Raw genomic sequence first — 19,704 nt, 5'->3', positions numbered from 1 at the left:
AGGAAAGGTGGCTAGCCTTCCTCCGTCACCGTTTAGGCCACAGTACCTCTGTCCGTGACAAAGTTCAGGAAATCACCCCTCCGTTGTCATCACTTTGTAATAATTGTCATCTTTCTAGTTTACAAGCTTGCCTTACTGAGATGACTTTTTTAAGCTTATGACTGACAATATTGAAACAGCATGGAGTGAGGAGGGAGATATGCATGTATATTCTTTCTTCTTCTTGCCTTCTAAAAGAGTCGTATATCCTTTAATATTCGAGGACTTTATTAAAGGTCAAATATGAAGTTTATATTTAAGCTTTATAATCTTATATAGAAGTATAAAGTTTGTAAGCCTTCAAGAACCTATATTTAGTTTTTAGAGGTAGTAAGTTCCCTAAGTAAATCAAATTACCTAGATATGCCATGTTGGATACTATTAGTCATATCTCAAAGCACTGAATCTATGGAGCTGGTGTCAGATCTAAAGTCTGTGCTTTCCAATGCATATATTCGGCTGATAATTCCTTTGGGAGGTGTGATATATCTACCTACTTTATCGTCATTGTTGTTGTTACTTTTCTCTTATCATATGGGAACCGCCTGTAAAGAAGGCTTTCATGGTTCTTCATATTGTCCCTTTCATTCAAGCGTCTCCAGGAATTTGAGAGATGGAATTTATGTCCACGAGAATTAGGAACTTGACCGGTTGCTGGCACTTCCTTCATGTGTCATCATTATGATTAATCATTAATCCTACTGAGTGTTTAAAATTTCCAGGTAATGTGATAAGGGCTTTCCATGCAATGTCTCACTCTACACATCAATTCTACGAATCTGGCACTATTAACAATAATAGGATATAATATTTTTCCTTTGAACTGTAGATCTCCATTTCATGTTTTAGAGGTTGAAGAGTTTTAAAAATAAACTTCCTCATTGTGTACATGAGAAAAATGAAGACTAAGGCAAAACTAACAGTAATCTTCAGTCCAAAGCTGGGTTTTTAGTGTATCATCTTGTCTCTTCTCTCTAAGAGTGAAACCTGACTTTCCCTGGCTGTAAATTTTAGATAACCACAGCCGCTGGCTCATGGAGTGACTGGGAGCATTAAATAAGCTAGTGCATAAAGCAGTGCTTGATATGTAAGAGTTTTATGCGTCCCATCGAGAACACTGGTATCATTGCCGATAATACTCTGAACCATTAACCTCTGTGATTTTCCTTGTCCGCATTTCCTTATATATGAGTGGTAGCCACATTACCATTAGGGACATTAGGACAATACAGGGGGGAAAAAAGTAAAAAGTGTTTGGCTGCCAAAATTGGCTTTTCATGCCCACACAATAAATTTGAAAGCCAAAATCTTTCAATTTGCCAAAGCCTCGTTAGAAAGGCTTTGGGAAATAAAAGCAGAAGGCCAAGAAAAAAGGAAACTGCAGAATTTATGCTGTAACAATCGATTGGAAAGAGAATGGAGGAAGGCCCAGCTCTCCCTCAAAAAACTACCTGAGAATTACCTGCACCAGGGGAGGGGTAATGAGGCTGATGGGTCAAGACTGTGGAAGGGTACATTAGGGTCAGAGGTGAAGACACTGAACACAGAAAGACCCTATGACCAGAGAGGCATTGGCCTGAACAGACTGCCAGCCACCACTGTCACCCTGGTCAGAAGTCGAGCCAATGCCTGCAGGGTTCCCACCGCCACCTGTGAGCACTACAGGTCCTCTGTGCCCTGGCTCCATGTCCTATTGTCCTTGTCTGTTGAGTGTTTTCAATTGATAAAGGTGACCACGCCATCCAGGTTTGCCCAGGGATGGCCCAGAAATGTAAGTCTATTGCTCATCTGTGTACACCTCTTGGCCCAGCATTATTGATTAGAGCTTCTCTATTATTTATATTTTATAAATTACATATACTTGACCTATCGACAACAGGCTGACTTTCCGCGGTCGATCATTTCACAGGTTTAGCACCTGTTCATCTCTTGAGTCTCTAAGTCTTATCTGAAGTGCTCCGAATAAGCACACCCCTTTATAGGACCCAGGACCTTTGCAGGGCCCCCAAAACACAGGGCGAGATCTTCGCCATTGAAAGAGGTAGTATGACCAGCGAAGACATGAAAACCCACTTGGGTGACACTGGACAGTGGTGACCACCTGTTTCACATCTCAAATGAAGCACAGTTATCTTAGCATCTTTCATTCACTTCGGGGCTTACCCTCCTTGTGCTCACGGTCAGGGCTCAAGAAAGGCTATCAAAACAACCTGACCGGTTGTTTTGTTACCATTGGCGGGGTAGCCAGAATGAGAAAGAGAAAATAATTCTATATCGTTTTTAAGTCCAGAAACGTGTACTAAAGGTACATGGTTGGTGTTACTAAATATGCCATCAATGCGTTTAATTGTGTAAGTCCTTATTCCTCCAAATGTTCTTCCAGCAGTGGGCAGAGTTGTGGCGGAGAAAAGAATAGTGATACGTTGTTTTTTTTTTCAAGGTTTGATCCCAGGAATGTGGTGTAGTCTTCCAAAGTTTGAGTTGCCCCTTCCCCACAGACAAATTATCATAAATATGCAAAACCATGGCTCGAAGTGTGGGTGACTATGGACTATTTTTCTGTCGTGGCTTTGCAGGGTCAAATGTGGCCAGAACTGTTGAGTTTAGAACTCAGCTGCTGGGAGGTGCTGTTTGAGAAACAACCCAGCACCGTCACTTGGGTTACACGAAGGGTTTGTTCCAAGCTTACTTTTTATTTGAGTCAAAATTGAAGTTGTTTGAGGCTTGACGATACTATTACCCCAGGAGAATTTTTTTTAGAACAAAAACCAAATATTTAAAAAATCTAACTTACCTCATAGAATTTTATATTATTTTTAATTCATATTATGTTTACATTTTTGTAAATTTAAATGAAGAATACCAATCCTTAGCGATCATCTATGGCTTCCTGAATTGAATACATTCTTTTGGGGAAGATTAAGAGCCATGAATTTAGAATAGCCCTTCCCATAAAGAAATGAATTCTTTTTAAAACGCTCGTAAAATCGTTATTAAAATTAACCTCATTCTGAAACCTTGGCAAAGCCATAGCAAAAATGTCCTTTAAAATAATAAAATAAACCTATGTCAAAAATAGCTCTGGGACAGTAGAAAATTGTCATTAGAACATGACAATAAGAATTGCTGCAGGCGAGATCCATTGATGAATGCGACAATGAGTGGTCAAAACTTTAAGGAGAAATAAGATAGGTACATAACCTTTATTTATCTCTCCCTGTAAGTATTTATTCATCACTGAGGTGGCTATACTATATCTCCATAAATTCTCTGATAGTCCTTCCTCCAGGAAGTGGGGCTTAATCCCTTTCCTCTTGGGGATGGGCTGTACTTAATGATCATTTATAACAGATAGAATATGAAAAAGAAAAATAGTAATTTCTACTACAGGAACCTAGCAGACATCACCTTAACTAAGTGATCAAAGTTAGCCTCACCAGGATTAAGTTCTGTTGATAGCATGTACCCCCTGATATGATCTAATGAGAGGGATACTTTATCTCTGTGGTATTTTTCCTCCAAATCCAAAACCCCACTCCAATCATGAGAAAATGTCAGACAAACTCAACTTGAGGGACATTGCACAAACTATCTGACCAGTACTTTTCAAAAGTATCCAGATCGTTAAAAACAGGGAAGTTCTGAGAAAATGCTACAGACTGGACAAAATTAAGGAGACATCTTGACCAAACACAATGTGGTATCATCTATTGGATCCTGGAACAGAAAAAGCGCATTAGTGGAAAAACTGGTGAAATTCGATGTAGTCTAGTTAATAGTTTGTACAAAACTAATTTCTTAGTTTTGATGAATGGATGATAAATGGTTTTGTAAGATGTTAACTTTGGTGGAAGCTGGGTGAACGTAACATAGGGACTCTGTTATATCTTCTCAATCCCTAATTCTAAAATTATCTCAAAATAAGGAGTTTAAAAACATATCTGAGTATTAAAACAATGAAACTTATTTCTGTTAAGAATATTACCATGTAAGGGAATGCATAAATTAAAATCCATTGCAAAAAACCCAAAACTGCTCTAAAAAAATAAAGCTTATTTAAAAAAAAAAAAACCCACGATACACCTATTTCTTGCCTTCAACCAATCTTTCTAATCCAGACAAATAATGGACTAAGTCAGAAACAAGTAGGCAAGTAGGAAGGATTCATTCAAAGGTGTAACTCCAGTGCAATTCCTTATCAGGAATCATCCTATAAATTTATGGAAGCAGGCACACTATAATCTCTTTTACTGAATTAATCAAATTAATATGGTTATAGTATAAACCTAAATAATGGGTAATACCAGCAGTCTCTTACTGAGCAGTCCCCCTCAACTTCCTCCCCCGATCATGAAAGCCAAGGAAAATATGACTAGAGTTGAAATGATCTCCAGCAAGTTATCTGCTCCTTTTTGCACATCCTTCTTCACAAAAGACAGAGATCAAATGCCGAAAGAAACTCAAGTCCTAATTAGAACTTACTGTTTCTCAGGAACAGGATCACTCTTACCATATAACGTGTCCTGAATTTGATTCCTGGAAGACTAGCGCAAAACTAAAAATTCTGGCAAAGTTACTGAGGTCATAGATCAAATGTACTTCACAAAGCTAATAAATTAGAATGATTTTATACACGGTAATATGGGTGATTTTCCTTTTTCTTACCTGCTTTTTTTGGTCCAAATCTTCAATAATGTATGTGTATTAAACCTATAAATTTTAAAACTTAAAAATATATTCATATATACTGAATGGAGCACTGGGTGTTGTACACAAACAATGACTCCTGGAATACTACATCAAAAACTAATGATGTCATGTATGGTGATTAACATAACATAATAAAATAAAATTAAAAAAATATTCATAATCCATGTTGTTCTGGATTTGAAAATGGAATGCAATATAGTCCAATGGAAAACTCTGAACTAACCTATCAGGTTAATGACATTTTTATCAAGGGCACTGTTTCCCATAATTCGATTTCTATAAAAACAATACAGTGCATTTTATTGATAATTCAGGAGTTAATTCACTTAACTGGAAAGTCATATAATCTCCACATTTTGCACTGATCAGGTTTTTTTAATTTTTGTTTTTCTAGAGTAGAATTCAGTGATTTCATTTATTTTATTTTTTCATCCACATAACTTATTTATTTTCTAACTGGAAGTTTGTACCTTCTGACACCCGTCACCCATTATACCCACCCCCCACCCCTTGCCTCTGGCAACCACCAACATGTTCTCTGTATCTATGAGCCTGTTTTTTTGGTTTATTTTTATTTTTGTTTTGTTTACTTTCTGGTTTCCACATGTAAGTGAAATCATATACTATTTGTCTTTCTCTGTCTGACTTATTTCACTTAGCACTTAAGATGCACCTATGTTGTCACAAATAGCAAGATTTCATTCTTTAATGGCTGAATAATATTCCAGTGTGTGTGTGTGTGTGTGTGTGTGTGTGTGTGTGTGTGTGTGTGTGTGTGTGTGTAAGTATCCATTTATCTATCAATGGACACTTAAGTTGTTTCCATATCTTGGCTACTGTAAATACTGCTGCAGTGAAGTAGGGGTGCACATATCTTTTTGAATTTGTGTTTTCACTTTCTTTGGATAAATACCTGAAGATTTTATTTACTTTAAAACCCTTAAACAATCAACTAAACCTGAAAAAGGCCTCAGGAGATTTCTTACCAACAGAGTTTAAAGTCGTTCCATCAATGGCCTGCCTCAATTGTTGCTAAATTACTTGGAGTAACTCTTCAAGTTATTCTGGTTTTTTTTAGGACTGAATCAAAATGTAATACAAATAATATTCAAAAAAGGAAATATACAGAGTTAAACTTAAAAGTCTTTTGAGCTACATTCCAAACTCAGTTACCCTTCTTTTTAACAATTTTTGGGGATGAGTACTCCAATCTAATTTTTTCTCATGAGTAACAAGGACATTTCAAGCATAATGAATGGTTCATCTACTAATATCCACTATGCAATCTTAAAAGAAGAATATAGGTCTGGATTCTATGTTTACTGATACAAAGGAACTATACCAGAATGGCAAACATACCCAAGAGAGTTTAGTCAGGGTACTACTGATTCTTGATTGCATGGTATAATCTGATTATGAATAGCAAATGATTAATGTACCAGAATAATACTGTCAGAACAAAGTGGATAAGAATGGTCTTTGGGGGCACCTGGGTGGCTCAGTCAGTTAAGTGTCTGCCTTCGGCTCAGCTCCTGATCTCAGGGTCCTGGGATCAAGCCCCACGTTAGACTCCCCACTGGATGGGGAGTCTGCCTGTCTCTCCTTCTCCTTCTGTCCCTCCCTGCTCTGCTATGTGAGCTCTCGCTCTCTCTTTTCCTTCCAAATAAATAAATAAAATCTTTTAAAAAAAAGAATTGTCTTTTGGTTCATGAAATTTCTACTAAAAGTGTTGTATTACACAAAAACTACCTAGTTTGTTTTTTTTTAACTGAAATAGAAATAAAGGGACATTGGGTCAAGATGGTACAGTCACCTGAAGATCTGATGTACCCCCACATACAGGAATGACAGATGCAATGGAAAAATGGAAAACTCACAAGACATATTAGGACTTTAAACAAAATCTCCATGGACTTGATACAAATACAAAGCAGCGGGCAGAACTGAAGCCATAGGCTAATTGGTACTTGGTAACAGGTTCCTGGGGGTCAGGGCCCGGTTATGCTTTGGAAATCATGTTTTTAAAGTCAGGCTACTGATTTCCAATATTTTCTCATAGCTTTCTGTTCTATTTTATGGTGATCATATCTTCTTGAGTCTCTGAGAGCAATAACTGAAGGTTGTATGTATGAGAAAGTTTGATTTTTTTATGGCTTTTTTTGGGAATTCTCTTTACTTTCCCCAATTATTACTACTTGCCCCCACTGTGTTTTTCTGTTTATTTGTCTTGGATTTTCTCTTTTATGTTGTTGTTTTCCCCATATGCTTGTTTATCTTAAGTTGTCTGTTCAGCTCTAAGAATGTAGCACTGAGGCTGGTTTGCATTCCCGCTGATGTCACATTTAGATTGACTTAAGTAGGTTGGTTTCCTTGTGATTCTTCCTGGGGTGGGAAATTGCACTGGGGCATTTGTGCTTGAGTGCCAACTGTTGTATTTCAATTTAGAGGGGGTGGGAAGGAAAAGCCAGGCAGGGAACCTCTGAAATGCCAATGAGGCAGAATTTACCATAAACTGACATTCACACTGGATGCCTTAGAAGTTTTCTTATAAGGTTCTGTTCACCTTTGGTAGAAAACAGCCTTACCAGGTTTTGCAGGAGAGCAAAATCTGGTTGCCTGTCTTCTGTGGATGGGGTGAGGGGAAGAGTTACTTTGCTGAACTCCATGCCTCACTTTCACTGCCTTCTCCTGACCCTGAGTCTCTGGGAAGTGTCCAACAAGATTATGGCTTCCTGTTCCTCTCTTATTAAAATAGATGATCAGAGAGCAATGTATAATGACAATATTCATTTCCCACCCAAGTGTTGAAAACTTCCCCAAATTTACAATAGAATGTTATGCGCTCAGCTCTGATATTTAAGAAACATTTACTGCTTAAAGGTCATTGGGATCTTTTGCCAGATCTTATCTTCCATTATGTAATCCAAATCCTTTATACAAAATCCATCATTCAAGCTCAGCTAACTAACTGGTACAGGCTCTCATGACTCAACCAGCCAGTGTCACCACCTTACAAATAAGTGTCCTTGGTCAGAGGACCAGGTGAGAGAGTCACATTGGCAATGCAAACTCACTGTCGCTGTGGGAAATAACTCCAAGTACATGTTGTTTTGCTGATTGGTTGGTTGCGTGGTCTTCATTTAGGAAATTAAGTCATCATTAGTGAATTGTTCATGCTTTCTGCTTTGCCTTGGCATTTCTACACAAAATAAAAAACTTGCCCCAAACATAATCATCATGTTTAGAAATTGGTGTGGAAAACACCTGCACATGATGAAAGATATTCGTGCAACTGAACTGCAGGGAATGAAGAAAGAACCTTCAGACGAAAATTCTATGACTGCTATGAGACAGGAAGAGAAAAGAAGCTGGACTAATGCTTTCCCCTCTATTTGGTGCAGAAGGAGCACCAGCGGTGACATTCAGCACAGCACAGAAAAACAATTTCCTCTTCCCAGTGTCATTTCTTTTTTACACCTAGTATTATCTGTTAGCCCCCGGCAGTGCTTTTCACCATAACGGAAGGTCACATCAAAGCAGCACATGTGGTATGGGATGACAGAAGTCACCAGGATATACAGCCCCTTTGAATAGGTCTTAGGACACTCTCCCATTTGCTGTAATCTGGATATAGTATAGGCAGCATGCTGGTAACCACACTTGACTCTTACTATCCAACATTAAATTCCCTCTGGAGGTAGTTTCACAGGAAATAGAAGAATTCATCCCTTCCTTCCAGTGATTGGTAAAGAGGTAAAGATATTTTTAGAATATCATATTTCAGAAGGTTTAGCAGGGTACTGTATTTGGAAAGAATCTGAGTCTCCATGACTTGCCATCTGGGTGATCTTGAGCAAATTACTTGAACATATTAAATTTCAATTCTCTCCTCTGTAAAATAGGAGCGATGATTTTTTTCCTTAGAAAGTTATATTGCAAAGAGTATGAGGTTTTATGTATATAATATGTAGCACAGAGGTAGACTAACCAAAAGACAGATAAAGCAAGTGTTTAGGGCAGAAGCAAAATAGGGGACTCCAAAATGAGAAGACAAATTAGGTACAATATTTGTGTTTTTAAAAGAAAATTATTGAATTGGTCATCTTAATTTTATTTATTTTATTTTCAAGATTTTCTTTATTTGAGAGAAAGAGAGAGAGAGCATGAACAGGGGAAGGGGCAGAGGGAGAAGCAGTCTCCCCACTGAGCAGGGAGCCTGACTCGGACTCAGGGCTCCATCCCAGGACCCTGGGATCAGGACCTGAGCCGAAGGCAGATGCTTAACCGACTGAACCACCACCCAGGCACCCTGGTCGTTTTGATTTTAAAAAGCTTATTTATCTCTTACACCTTTAAAAATCTTTTTTTTGACACTCTGTTGTTGTCTTATTTTGAATTACATATAGGAATGGCATCATAGCAAACTCTGAAGGGTATTCATCTTCCTGTGGTCGCCTCTTCCCTCTCTGATCTCCATCCAGGACCCCACCCAAACACACATACTCAGTTGCTTCACTAAATTGGGAATGCTCAAACATTTTAATACAATTGTGCCAATGTACTTAGGAGCTCGCTTTGTTTTTATAGTGAGCTTTCCTTTTAAAATAATCCAAACCTAGTCATTCCTATGCTGGTCATGTTTGTTTATTTCTCACATGTGTCCTTTCGGCTTATGATGTTCTGTATTGCTCAGCGTATCTATCGTCAAGCTCACGGACCCTGAGAACTAGCGGGCTTTCCCAGTCTGTTATGTGAGGAGAAAAACTATTCAAAAAACATAGAAAATTCATCACAATTGCATAGGTAGGAAATTTTTAAAAATATAATGGAACTCACAGGTATTCCCCGATTTGATTTTCTCTCAACGCGGTCAAATTGATGTACAGCAAAGCACACCAGGTAGGTGCTCATAGGGACAGACTTCCTGAAAGTTGTTCTATTCCACTTATTGTCCAACGACTCTTCTTTCTATTGAAAACAAAAGAAAACATTTTGTTGATCAAAAGATGAATCATGTACAAGACAGACAAATGATTTCTCCAAACCTGGCTTCTCAGTCCGGTTCGTCAGAGCTTAGGTATAACATTTCTTTTTACCCCTGAATGGTGATGTAAGAAAAAGACTGAAGGAAAAGGCATTTATTTTTAGTCCTGTGAAAGAGTGATTCAACTTTGCACTGTATGAGGTTTCCCAGGGAAAAAAATACAACTTTGACTGTGATGTAGGAGTTGGTCTTTCTCCATTAAATACACCATCCCGACCATAACATTGGAGGGGAGACCAGCTCCATCAATGACGAGAAGGCTGGTGCTCCGTGCCTGGCACTCAGGAAGAGAGGAGCCGATAGGGATGCGGAAGGGCAGTCGCTGTACCAGGCATAGCAGGGTTCTGGGTTCTCTTTCCCATCGCTGGGGTCTCCCATCAAAGAGCCAAGGTATTATCACTAAAGTCACTGCCTTGGTTACCATGGACAGAGAGAAGGATTTCATTCTTTGCTGTCGCTATGGATTCTATCTGTCCGGTTTGCTGTCCATGCGAGCTTTGTCTTCCTAACTGCCAATCAGCAGTCCTACTCCATCCATGGATACTTGCCCAACTCCTGCTACCATTGTTTAAATACTTCCACATGCCCTGCAGCCACACAGTAGATCACCACTGGGGGAAGCTGGGAAGCTCTCACGGGGGGTTAAGGGAGGCAGGCTGGACTAGAATCGATCCTCCTTGACAAGCAAGCCTGCGAGTCCAAGTGCTGGGAGAGAAGTGTCTGAGCGCTGGCACAGTTACTCTACAGTGAGAACTAGCAGTGTCAGTTTTGACCACTTAACGACCCAGAATATTCTCCCTCTTCCGGGACTATTGCCTGGAACAAGTGACAGGGGAGGAAATATACTCTGCAAAATGCAAAGGTCATCTGGGAGGTCTAAAGCCAGAGGCTGGTAAGGTTTGCATCCACTTTCCTCCCACCTGCCCTCCTCCTTCCAGATGCAACATTCAAAGGGCCTTTTACCCTGACCCAGTCTCCTAAAGTAGTGGGTCAGACTTTAAGCGTGTCCTCTCCTCTTTCTTCTCTAGTCAAAACACAATGGGTCGGGTGACCAACACCAGAAGAAAACAAATTGATAAACGAGGCACAGACGGCTGACAACAATTTACTTTTTAACTCTCCTAAAGCTTTTGTTTGCTTTATTTTGTTCTTCTTTTTTTGAGGAGTATTTATCATTAAAAGGGATGAATTTCAATGATGCCATTTCAGATAGTGATTCAGAAAGATGGGAGATATAATTTAGGCCGGGTGTTTTTCTGGTATTAGGTAGGTGACAATTATATCTAAGGATGAGCCCGACCTTTTTACATGTCAATATATGTGCATTTATTGTATGTATAAGGTACAATACCCCCAACTTTAGGTAATGACGCTTTAGTTAGCTGCATTACCCGTTCTGTGGTTGAGGAGTGGTAACAGGGGAAAAAACTCCTAAGCCAATAATTATATAGACAGAACTTACTGGAGCCTATTTTTTGTTAACGTTTCATGAGGACTACTTGTTTACTAGAAAATCTATGGGCATGGGTTTTCTTGGACTTGGCTTCTATACTCCAATAGTTAAGTGATGGGTTTTTGCAGTAGCTCTGTCTTAAACACTGGGCTTATAGTCAACTGAAAACCAAGAACAGTGACCAGGCCCAGGAATATTTTGAAGTCTCTAATTCCGTGAGTTTGTCATTAGTCTGTCAGAACCAGGGGGTTCTTTCAGTTAGGCAGAGCCCAGCTGAGGAGTGTCTACTGTAGTCATTCTTGTTTGGAGCCCAACCATGGTTTTTTGACCTATGATATGTTAGGTTAAAGATTTTTAGGACTCAAAGAAAAGATATTGCCAAAATGTGTTTTCAAGCCTCTAAATGAACTATGGGAGCACATTTAATTTGAGAATTCCATGGGTTCTCTCATAGCAAAAGAAGATAACTTACCTGATATTATAAATTGACGATCTGCATAAACAAAAAAAATTTTTTTAAGTACTTACCTCCACTGGCATATTTGAAACTGCCTTATATTCTTTGGGGTGGATGATGGATATTGTATAAGTTGCTTTTTTGTTGGGCTCATCAAAACAAGGGAAGGATTTTCTGGCATCTGTTGGTTCATGATCAGTGGCTGCTATGCTCCTTAGAAGCAAACACACAAACAGAATACATGTCACCTTTTCTGACAACCCCTGTGTTTCTAGTCTTATACAAAAAGTCAACTGTGTGATTACAATTGCGTATGATTATAACTACTATATAATTATACTGCATTTCTTAAAATGATCTTCTATCCAGAAAACAATCAAATAGTTGTCAAAGTCTTTTTGGATTTTTCAGGTTAACAAATAAATAAGTATCTGGAAACTGCTTCAGATTTTTTATACGCACCACTTGATATTTTGGTGCCATAACTAAAAATCTGTGAACTGTAGATAAGCAGAAATAAACCCAATTATGAGCTATCACTCTTTCCACCTGAAAGCCATCGAGTAACCAGTAGATAAACACAAAGCCAAACTCAAGGACTTGTTTCTAATTGTCTTTGTGAGAGGGAGCAGCTGTGCCCTGTCCCGGAGCAGAGGAGTATCTTCCAGAATCCCCAGCTCCTGTCCCTCATGACACATTCTTTCTTATTTATGTTGTACGAGGGACAGACTCCAATTTCATTTCCACGCAAACGCAGTGCTCTGAGTAATCTCCCAGGTGAAACAACCCTTGGCCAGGCTGAAAGCCTGCTTTGGAAAAGAGACAGCATTTTTTATATTGCTCTAACTAGGCCAATGCCTGTGTAAATTAAAATGTTAATTTAAATGTTTCCAACATTTCAAAGTGGAAGTAGTATTTCAAAACACCAAAATATATACATATATATATATTTTACACATAGTTATATCCACAGTAAGACATTGTATATTTGCTCATTAGAAGAGTAAGCAAAGTAAAAATTAGAAAAGAAAGGAGGAGTTTGCAGCAGCAAGCAAAGAAAGCAATGTTGACATGTTCATTAACAATTTGGGTAAGGACAGTATTTTGTCCTTCAGGTACATGAAAAAGAATACCAAGCTAAATCATTAGATCTTTCCTTCATCCAATATTTATTGAACCCTTTCCTTCCATACCCCTCCCCTGCCCCCACGCCACACACACAAACACATTTGCCAGGGATTATTCTAGGGGCTGAGGGAATAACAAAGACTAAATAAACAAAAACTAAAATAAACAGGAGAGTGATGAAAGATATGTGGAAAATAAAACAGGGGAAGTGACAGAGAAGAACCCAGGAAAAATTGTGAGCACCATTAGGTAAAATAGTCAGGGGCAATCTCTTGGAGTAGGTAATGGTTTGCTGAGATCTGAATGATGAGAAAAAGCCAGACAGAGTAAGTGTAAGAAAAGTGTATTCTAGCAGAGGGAACAGCAAGGGCCCAGTTGCCAGAAAAGAACTTAATGTGGTTGAGGACCTGAAAGGTGTCCAGTGTGGCTGAAGTCCAGTGAACCAGAGGGACTGGGGCCAAAAAAGAGTTTGGCTGGTCAGCAGGGGCCATGGTAAGAGTCTGCATTTCATTTTGGTTCAAAGATGTATTATATACATTAATGGATCTAAGAAATAATATGCCATAGGTCAACACCCTTCTACAAGAAATTAAAATATTTTTTAATTTATTAAAAAAACTCTCTAGATATAAAAGTTACTTGCTCAAAGCTCAGCTAAGAAACCTCATCTGTAAAAATTAAAACCCGAAAAGTGGCTGTCTTTTTGAGACAATTGACTGAGGGAGAGAACTTGCTGGGATGATTGAAAAAAATCTATCTTATAAGGGACATGAGTGACAAAGATGTATGCATTTGTCAAAATTCATTGAATTGTGCCCATTAGGTTTGTGTGTGGTTAAACAAACAAATATATATAAATTTTACCGAAAAATAATTGTAAATGAGCAGTAAGTTCTAGCAAATAGTTGTATTTTGCGGTAGTATAGTTAGCAATTCAGAAACAACCTTTTCTGTATTCTAGGCTTCAGCAAATGAAAAAAAAAAAATGAGGATAATGGAAGGCAGGCTTCTCACTGTTGGGGAAGAGAGTTACAGATCTGTAAAGGAGAAAGACTAGAATGTATCCTTGATATTGAACTGTAATTGTGGGTTTGGTGTAAATTCAACGATTTTTTGTGTAGATGTAAGTAGATGGCTATAAAAATCCAAACTGAGACATATATTTCTGAATTCTGTGTGCCGAACAGAACTAGGAGCACTGACAAGCTTGGAGCAAATGAGCACAGCTAGTTCCCAGATGATGATTTCTAAACACCACCCCCCACTCAAAGGAACCAGCCTCCTTAGAGAAATCGCCAGTTCCAGTGAGGAGTCAGGAAAAGTCCAAGATGATCCCGGAACATCTTGCTTTGCCCCAAAGTAAGGAAGTTCTCAAAGGATCATGGGAACAAGTCAAAGGACACAGAAGCCCGCTTGAGTGGACTACCACTGGTCAAATCTGGGGAATTAGAATGTCAAAGTAAATAATGAAATTATAACCCACTGACTAAAATAAGAATCCACGAATCCTTATTCTGATATATATATGGGGGGAGGGGAAGCTGGTTTTTTTTTTACAGTAGATTGCCTATTAATGATTTTAGGAGGAATGATGGCTTTAGAAAAATCATCAGTGGATACCAAAACAAGGGGGAGACAGTTTGGTGAAGAAAGGGGTATTTGAGTGGTTTCAAAGAATCTCTCTGAAAATTACTTACAACTGTAACTTTACAGTGGGGAAACTGTCGGGCACCACCTTAAGCAAGTGATCAAGGACCGCATCGCAAATCACCGGACAAACAAACATAATCTGTCTCCTGATAGGATTTCCTGAGAGGGACATGGCACCGCTTCTGTGAAATTCCTGACAAAAACTGCTTGACTTGCATTTTTAAATCATGAGGAGAGTCAGATAAACTGAAGTTGAGGAACCTTCTCAAAATAACTGGCCTGTACTCTTCAAAAATATCAAGGTTATGAAAGACAGAGAAAGCCAAAGGGACCGTTCCAGTGTGAAGGAATCTAAAAAAGGCATATGCAATGCATGAATCCAGACTGGATCCTGGACTGAGAAAAAATAGCTCAGAAGGGCATTTTTGGGTTAATTGATGAAATTTGATTATGACTATGGATTAGATAATTATATGGTATCAATGTTAAATTTTCTGATTTTGATAACTGCACTGGGCTAACGGTGGAGAATGTCCCTGTACTTAAGAAACATATACTGAATATAAAGATGTAAAGGGAAATAATGTGTCAAATACTGTAAGAGAGAGAGACAGAGACAGAGGCAGGGGGTTGGAGGGGAAATAGGACAAAATGTTAACAATTGGTGAATCTGAGTAAAATGTTTCTAGGACTTCTTTGTACTATTTTTGTAATTTTTCTGTAAGTTTGAAATTCTGTCAAGATAATTTATCCAAAAAAGCCTCAAGAATTTATTCTTCTGTAGAGTCATTACTGATTAGTTTTTGTGATGGTAGCAGCTTAGTCAGCTGAAGTTTCTAACACTGTGCAGACTGTAGAGAATTGCAAACACATCAGGTTATAAAGAAACCTGCCCACTTTCCCAGGGTACTAAGGTTTTACAATAAGCTCCACCAAGCTCCAGCCCCATGTTTAGTCAGCTGCCTTTTCTTCTGAATTCTTCTGGCTTCTGATTTCTTCCAGAGGCAGAAGAAAGGGAAAAATCACTCTCTGCAAGAATGTTTCAGCTTAGTCACACTTCAGAAATAAGCCAGCTAACTAATTTGGGAATAGGAGTGTATGTGTGTGTGTGTGTGTGTGTGTGTGTGTGTGTGTGTGTGTGTGTGTGTGTGTGTGTGTTTGTATGCTTGCTCACGCACGAGAGAGGGAGAGAGAGAGGGTAGGGGGTCAGGGTGAGGAGGAAGTGGGATTCCGCTTTTCAAAGCAATAGCCATTGGTAGGTTTCCAAATGCTCTGTTTCAGTCTCTGCTCTGTGCTAAAGTTCATACCCTCAAGTACCCAACAGAGAGAACTTTCAGTCGTTCCTCACCTTCTCTCTTTAAAAGAGGTTGTGCTTGATTATACACAAAAGTTGCCTCCCTAAATTAGAGTATCTCGGAACCTGCCTTTGGAGATGGAACAGAACGGTGTTGGTGATGTCTCTGTGTCATGTGTTTGGTTCATCTCAGGGGTCCTGTCAGTGAACATTAATCTCACCAAGTCCATCTCAATTATAGTGTTTGATGTAGGTAAAGTGATGTAGGTAAAGTTGCATTCAACAACCAGAATGGCTACCAAATACGTATTGTTTTATTTTTTAAGAGTGCAGAGCCAATGTGATTTCAGGGGGGAAAACCCTCTTCTTTTTTCTTTTTTCTTTTTTTTAAGATTTTATTCATTTATCTGAGAGTGCACGAGGGGGCGGCAAAGAGGCAGTGGCAGAAACAGATTCCCCACTGAGCAGGGAGCATAATGTGGGGCTCCATCCTGGGACCCCCGAGATCATGACCTGAGCCAAGATCATGACCTGAGCCGAAATCAAGAGTTGGATGCTTAACTGACTCTTAACTTCTAAGAATAAAAATTCCTAGATTCCAAGCCTACTTCAGCCCTTTAAAGTGTGATCTTAAAAAAAAAAAAAAAAAAAAAAAGAAGGGTGATCTTGTGCCAGTCACAAAACATACTAATTCTTAGAGTCCTGATCTATCAAACCTGGTTACCAAAGTACATCTGGACTTTTCACAGGGTTATGTGGGGGTGAAGAAGGGGTAGATCACACCGAGTAATATATTTGAAATTCCCTTCACATTTACATGATAGGATTAGGATACACCTCATCTATTTTCTTTAACTCCAGAAGGCTAACTATGCTTTCTGTGAATGCACTTTCCACAATGAACAGACTTCAAAATTCATCCATTGGGGCGCCTGGGTGGCTCAGTCGTTAAGCGTCTGCCTTCGGCTCAGGTCCTGATCCCAGGGTCCTGGGATTGGGTCCCGCATCGGGCTCCCTGCTCAGCGGGGAGTCTGCTTCTCCCTCTCCCGCTCCCCCTGCTTGTGTTCTCTCTCTTGCTGTGTCTCTCTCTGTCAAATAAATAAATAAAATCTTTAAAAAAAATTCATCCATTAAACAGGAGTATCTATACTGGAACAAAAGTACTCAGTGCATAAATACTATAGGCAATATAACGATATCTTTCAATAGTAACTTGTGATTTTTTCTCATGAACTCCCGTAGAACTCAAAAGCCCCTACTTCTCTATGCTAAATTTCATCCAAAGTTACTGAAGTTTCCCAAATATTTGCAAATTTTATTTTATTTTTTTTAAAAGATTTTATTCATTTACTTGACAGAGAGAAACACAGTGAGAGAGGGAACACAAGCAGGGGGAGTGGGAGAGGGAGAAGCAGGCTTCCCGCGGAGCAGGGAGCCCAATGCAGGGCTCGATCCGTCATGACCTGAGCCAAAGGCAGACGCTTAAATGACTGAACCACGCAGGCGCCCCGTATTTGCAAATTTTAAAACAAGGTATATAAGATGCAAAACAACTTTAGATCGTAACTTCTTTGGGGAGGTTTTACTTGGTGATTGAAACTTCCTTTTAGAATCAGCTGCGTTGTGCTGCAAATTAATGGAAAAAAACCTGGCTGAGAGCACAGTACATTCAGGAGTGACTCCTGAGCATGTCCTGAATAATTAGAATCCCAGGCAAATGTGCTGAGCTAAACCATTTTTCCATAGGGGCCTCTCTATGTCATGTTAATAAGTCACTTACTAGACCCGGCACATTAAAAATACAATTCTGTGCAGTTTATAAATTTACAAAAGGGAAGAAATCCTTGTACATCAGTTCAAGGTGACTTTAGAGAAAGCTGGAGAAAGAGGAGGTGAGGATGCAAGTCACAGACCAGTTCACTCTGAATCAACTTTAAAAAGAATTACTTGATTACCTCATAAATCATCTGGCACACTGTTTCCAAAGAAGACTCTTGGGTTATGTTCAGCAATTTAGTAACTTAACCAGCTAAATAAAGGGCAAGGTCAGGGCGAAAACCTTAAACAAAGGCCATCTGATGCAGGGGAGGCAGCCACAATTGCTAAGAGTCTATGCAGACTAAGTAGAGGGTTCCAGAATTAAGTAGGGGAGCTAATTAGTACAAGACAACCCATCTAGATTATTCAGACTCCAACGTATTTTTTTAAAGATTTATTTGAGAGAGAGAGAGAAAGCATGTGCGTGTGAGCACGGGGGAGGGACAGAGGCAGAGGGAGAAGCAGGCTCCCCACCGAGCCAGGAGCCCAACGCGCTGCAGGGCTCGATCCCAGGACCCTGAGATCATGACCTGAGCCCAAATCAAGAGTCGGACGCTTAACCAACTGAGCCACCCAGGCACCCCCCAGACTCCAGCATATTTTTACGGTGGTTTGAATGAACCAGTTAATTATTTAAATTTCTTTTCCAGTTGCTTTTTTTCTATGTAGAAGCCATTCAAGGTCAAGTAAAGTTTCCTGTTGTTTCCCTGCTTCCAAAATAAAAGAAATTACCAGGCCTCCTGCAACAAGTAACAAGACCAAAAAAAAAAGTCTATTCTTTATTGATAATGGGTACACTGATAACTCAACATATCAGTCTGAGAGTATAATGAATAAACTGACATACAACTAAAATTTCAAGACCAAATGCACAAATGAGTATACATATCCCTGCATGTTAGAATTTACCACACACAGATTTAACTAAGATCATCTCACTGCTTTCTCTCCTGCCATGTTTCCACTTAACTCCTAATCTTTCTCAGGAGACCTAACCTTGTGCTTCAGACTTATTTATCCAAATGCTTACTGGACATGTCTTCCTGGATGCCTCACAGGCAACTGACAACAAACTCATGACCTTCCCTCCTAAACTTGGTTCTTCTCTTCTATTTCCAGTATTAGGTAAATGTGTGAGCTATCAGATCTGATAACTGGGGCATTCTCTATCCATAACAAACTCACCCCTTTCCCACAGTCAGTCAGTCTGCAGATCCTGACCATGTTACCGTATCCTATTTTCTCCATTGTGTCTTCTTCTGTCTGCCCTGGAATCACTGTCCTATCAGATCCCCATCTTCTCTTTTCTGGGATCACTGCAATATCTCCCAGATACCCACACACGGATTTAGCTCTCTTCTTCACCATCCACCTGAATAGTCACCAGTTAATATTTCCTACATGCCTGCCATTAGCTATACTTTCTTTCTTTTCCCTGACAGACTTCCCAGAGTTATCTCTAGCTAGCCTCTTCATAGAAACCTCTCCTACAAACTAATTTCTTATCCTCACTCTGTTTTTCTGACTTAGTACCTTTCCTTTTTACCTGTTTTTAGGTTCTTACTTGCCTTTGCCTTTTGCAATCCCACCATTATATCAGAATTCAGCTTCAATCCTAGCAATGCTGTAAACACCAAGAAAACCCAAACTAGAAACCATCTGTCCCTCTTGTAAATTCTTATAATTCCTGTTAATTCCAATGATTCTCAGTCCCTAAAATATGAAGACTGCATTCCCAAGTCCAAAAAAAAAAAAAAGATTTTATCAATTCCTCTTCCATTCAATGAGATGGGGAGAAAAGGAACCAAGGAAAAATGTCCATCCTGACTGAGCGGGAAGATAGAGATGTTATTGGTGGAAATTGGACTCTTTAATGGGAAAAGGGCTGGGGCTCTGCAGCACATCCCAGCATGTACCAGAGGACATTGGTCATGTGAGAGCCTATGTGAAAATGTTTCTATATACCCATTCAGCAATATTTAAGTACTCACGGTGTACTCTTGTTCACTAGCTAGTGAACAAGAGAGGGACAGCCCAACTCCCAGCTGCAGAAGATTCTGCAGCCTCATACCGATGGGAAACTGCATACTCCAGAGATTCATGGCAGTCTC

The 19,704-nt window shown here is 39.3% G+C and overlaps 1 protein-coding gene across 1 annotated transcript in view; it reads right to left on the bottom strand.

The window, feature by feature from the left end:
• LOC113925148 (glutamyl aminopeptidase) overlaps positions 1-19,704 on the bottom strand; it is an 83,270-nt gene that overhangs the window by 58,399 nt on the left and 5,167 nt on the right. The window contains exons 2-3 of the mRNA XM_027599716.2: positions 11,775-11,916; positions 9,586-9,717 (exon numbers count right to left, since the gene is read on the bottom strand). Coding sequence (XP_027455517.1) covers positions 9,586-9,717; positions 11,775-11,916 — 274 coding nt within the window. The remainder of the gene's footprint in view (positions 1-9,585; positions 9,718-11,774; positions 11,917-19,704) is intronic.

The sequence above is a fragment of the Zalophus californianus genome, chromosome 2, assembly GCF_009762305.2.
Source record: "Zalophus californianus isolate mZalCal1 chromosome 2, mZalCal1.pri.v2, whole genome shotgun sequence".
Classification (NCBI taxonomy): Eukaryota; Metazoa; Chordata; class Mammalia; order Carnivora; family Otariidae; genus Zalophus; species Zalophus californianus.
Note: the sequence above shows the minus strand (reverse complement) of the source record. Positions and strands in the feature narration are given on the sequence as shown.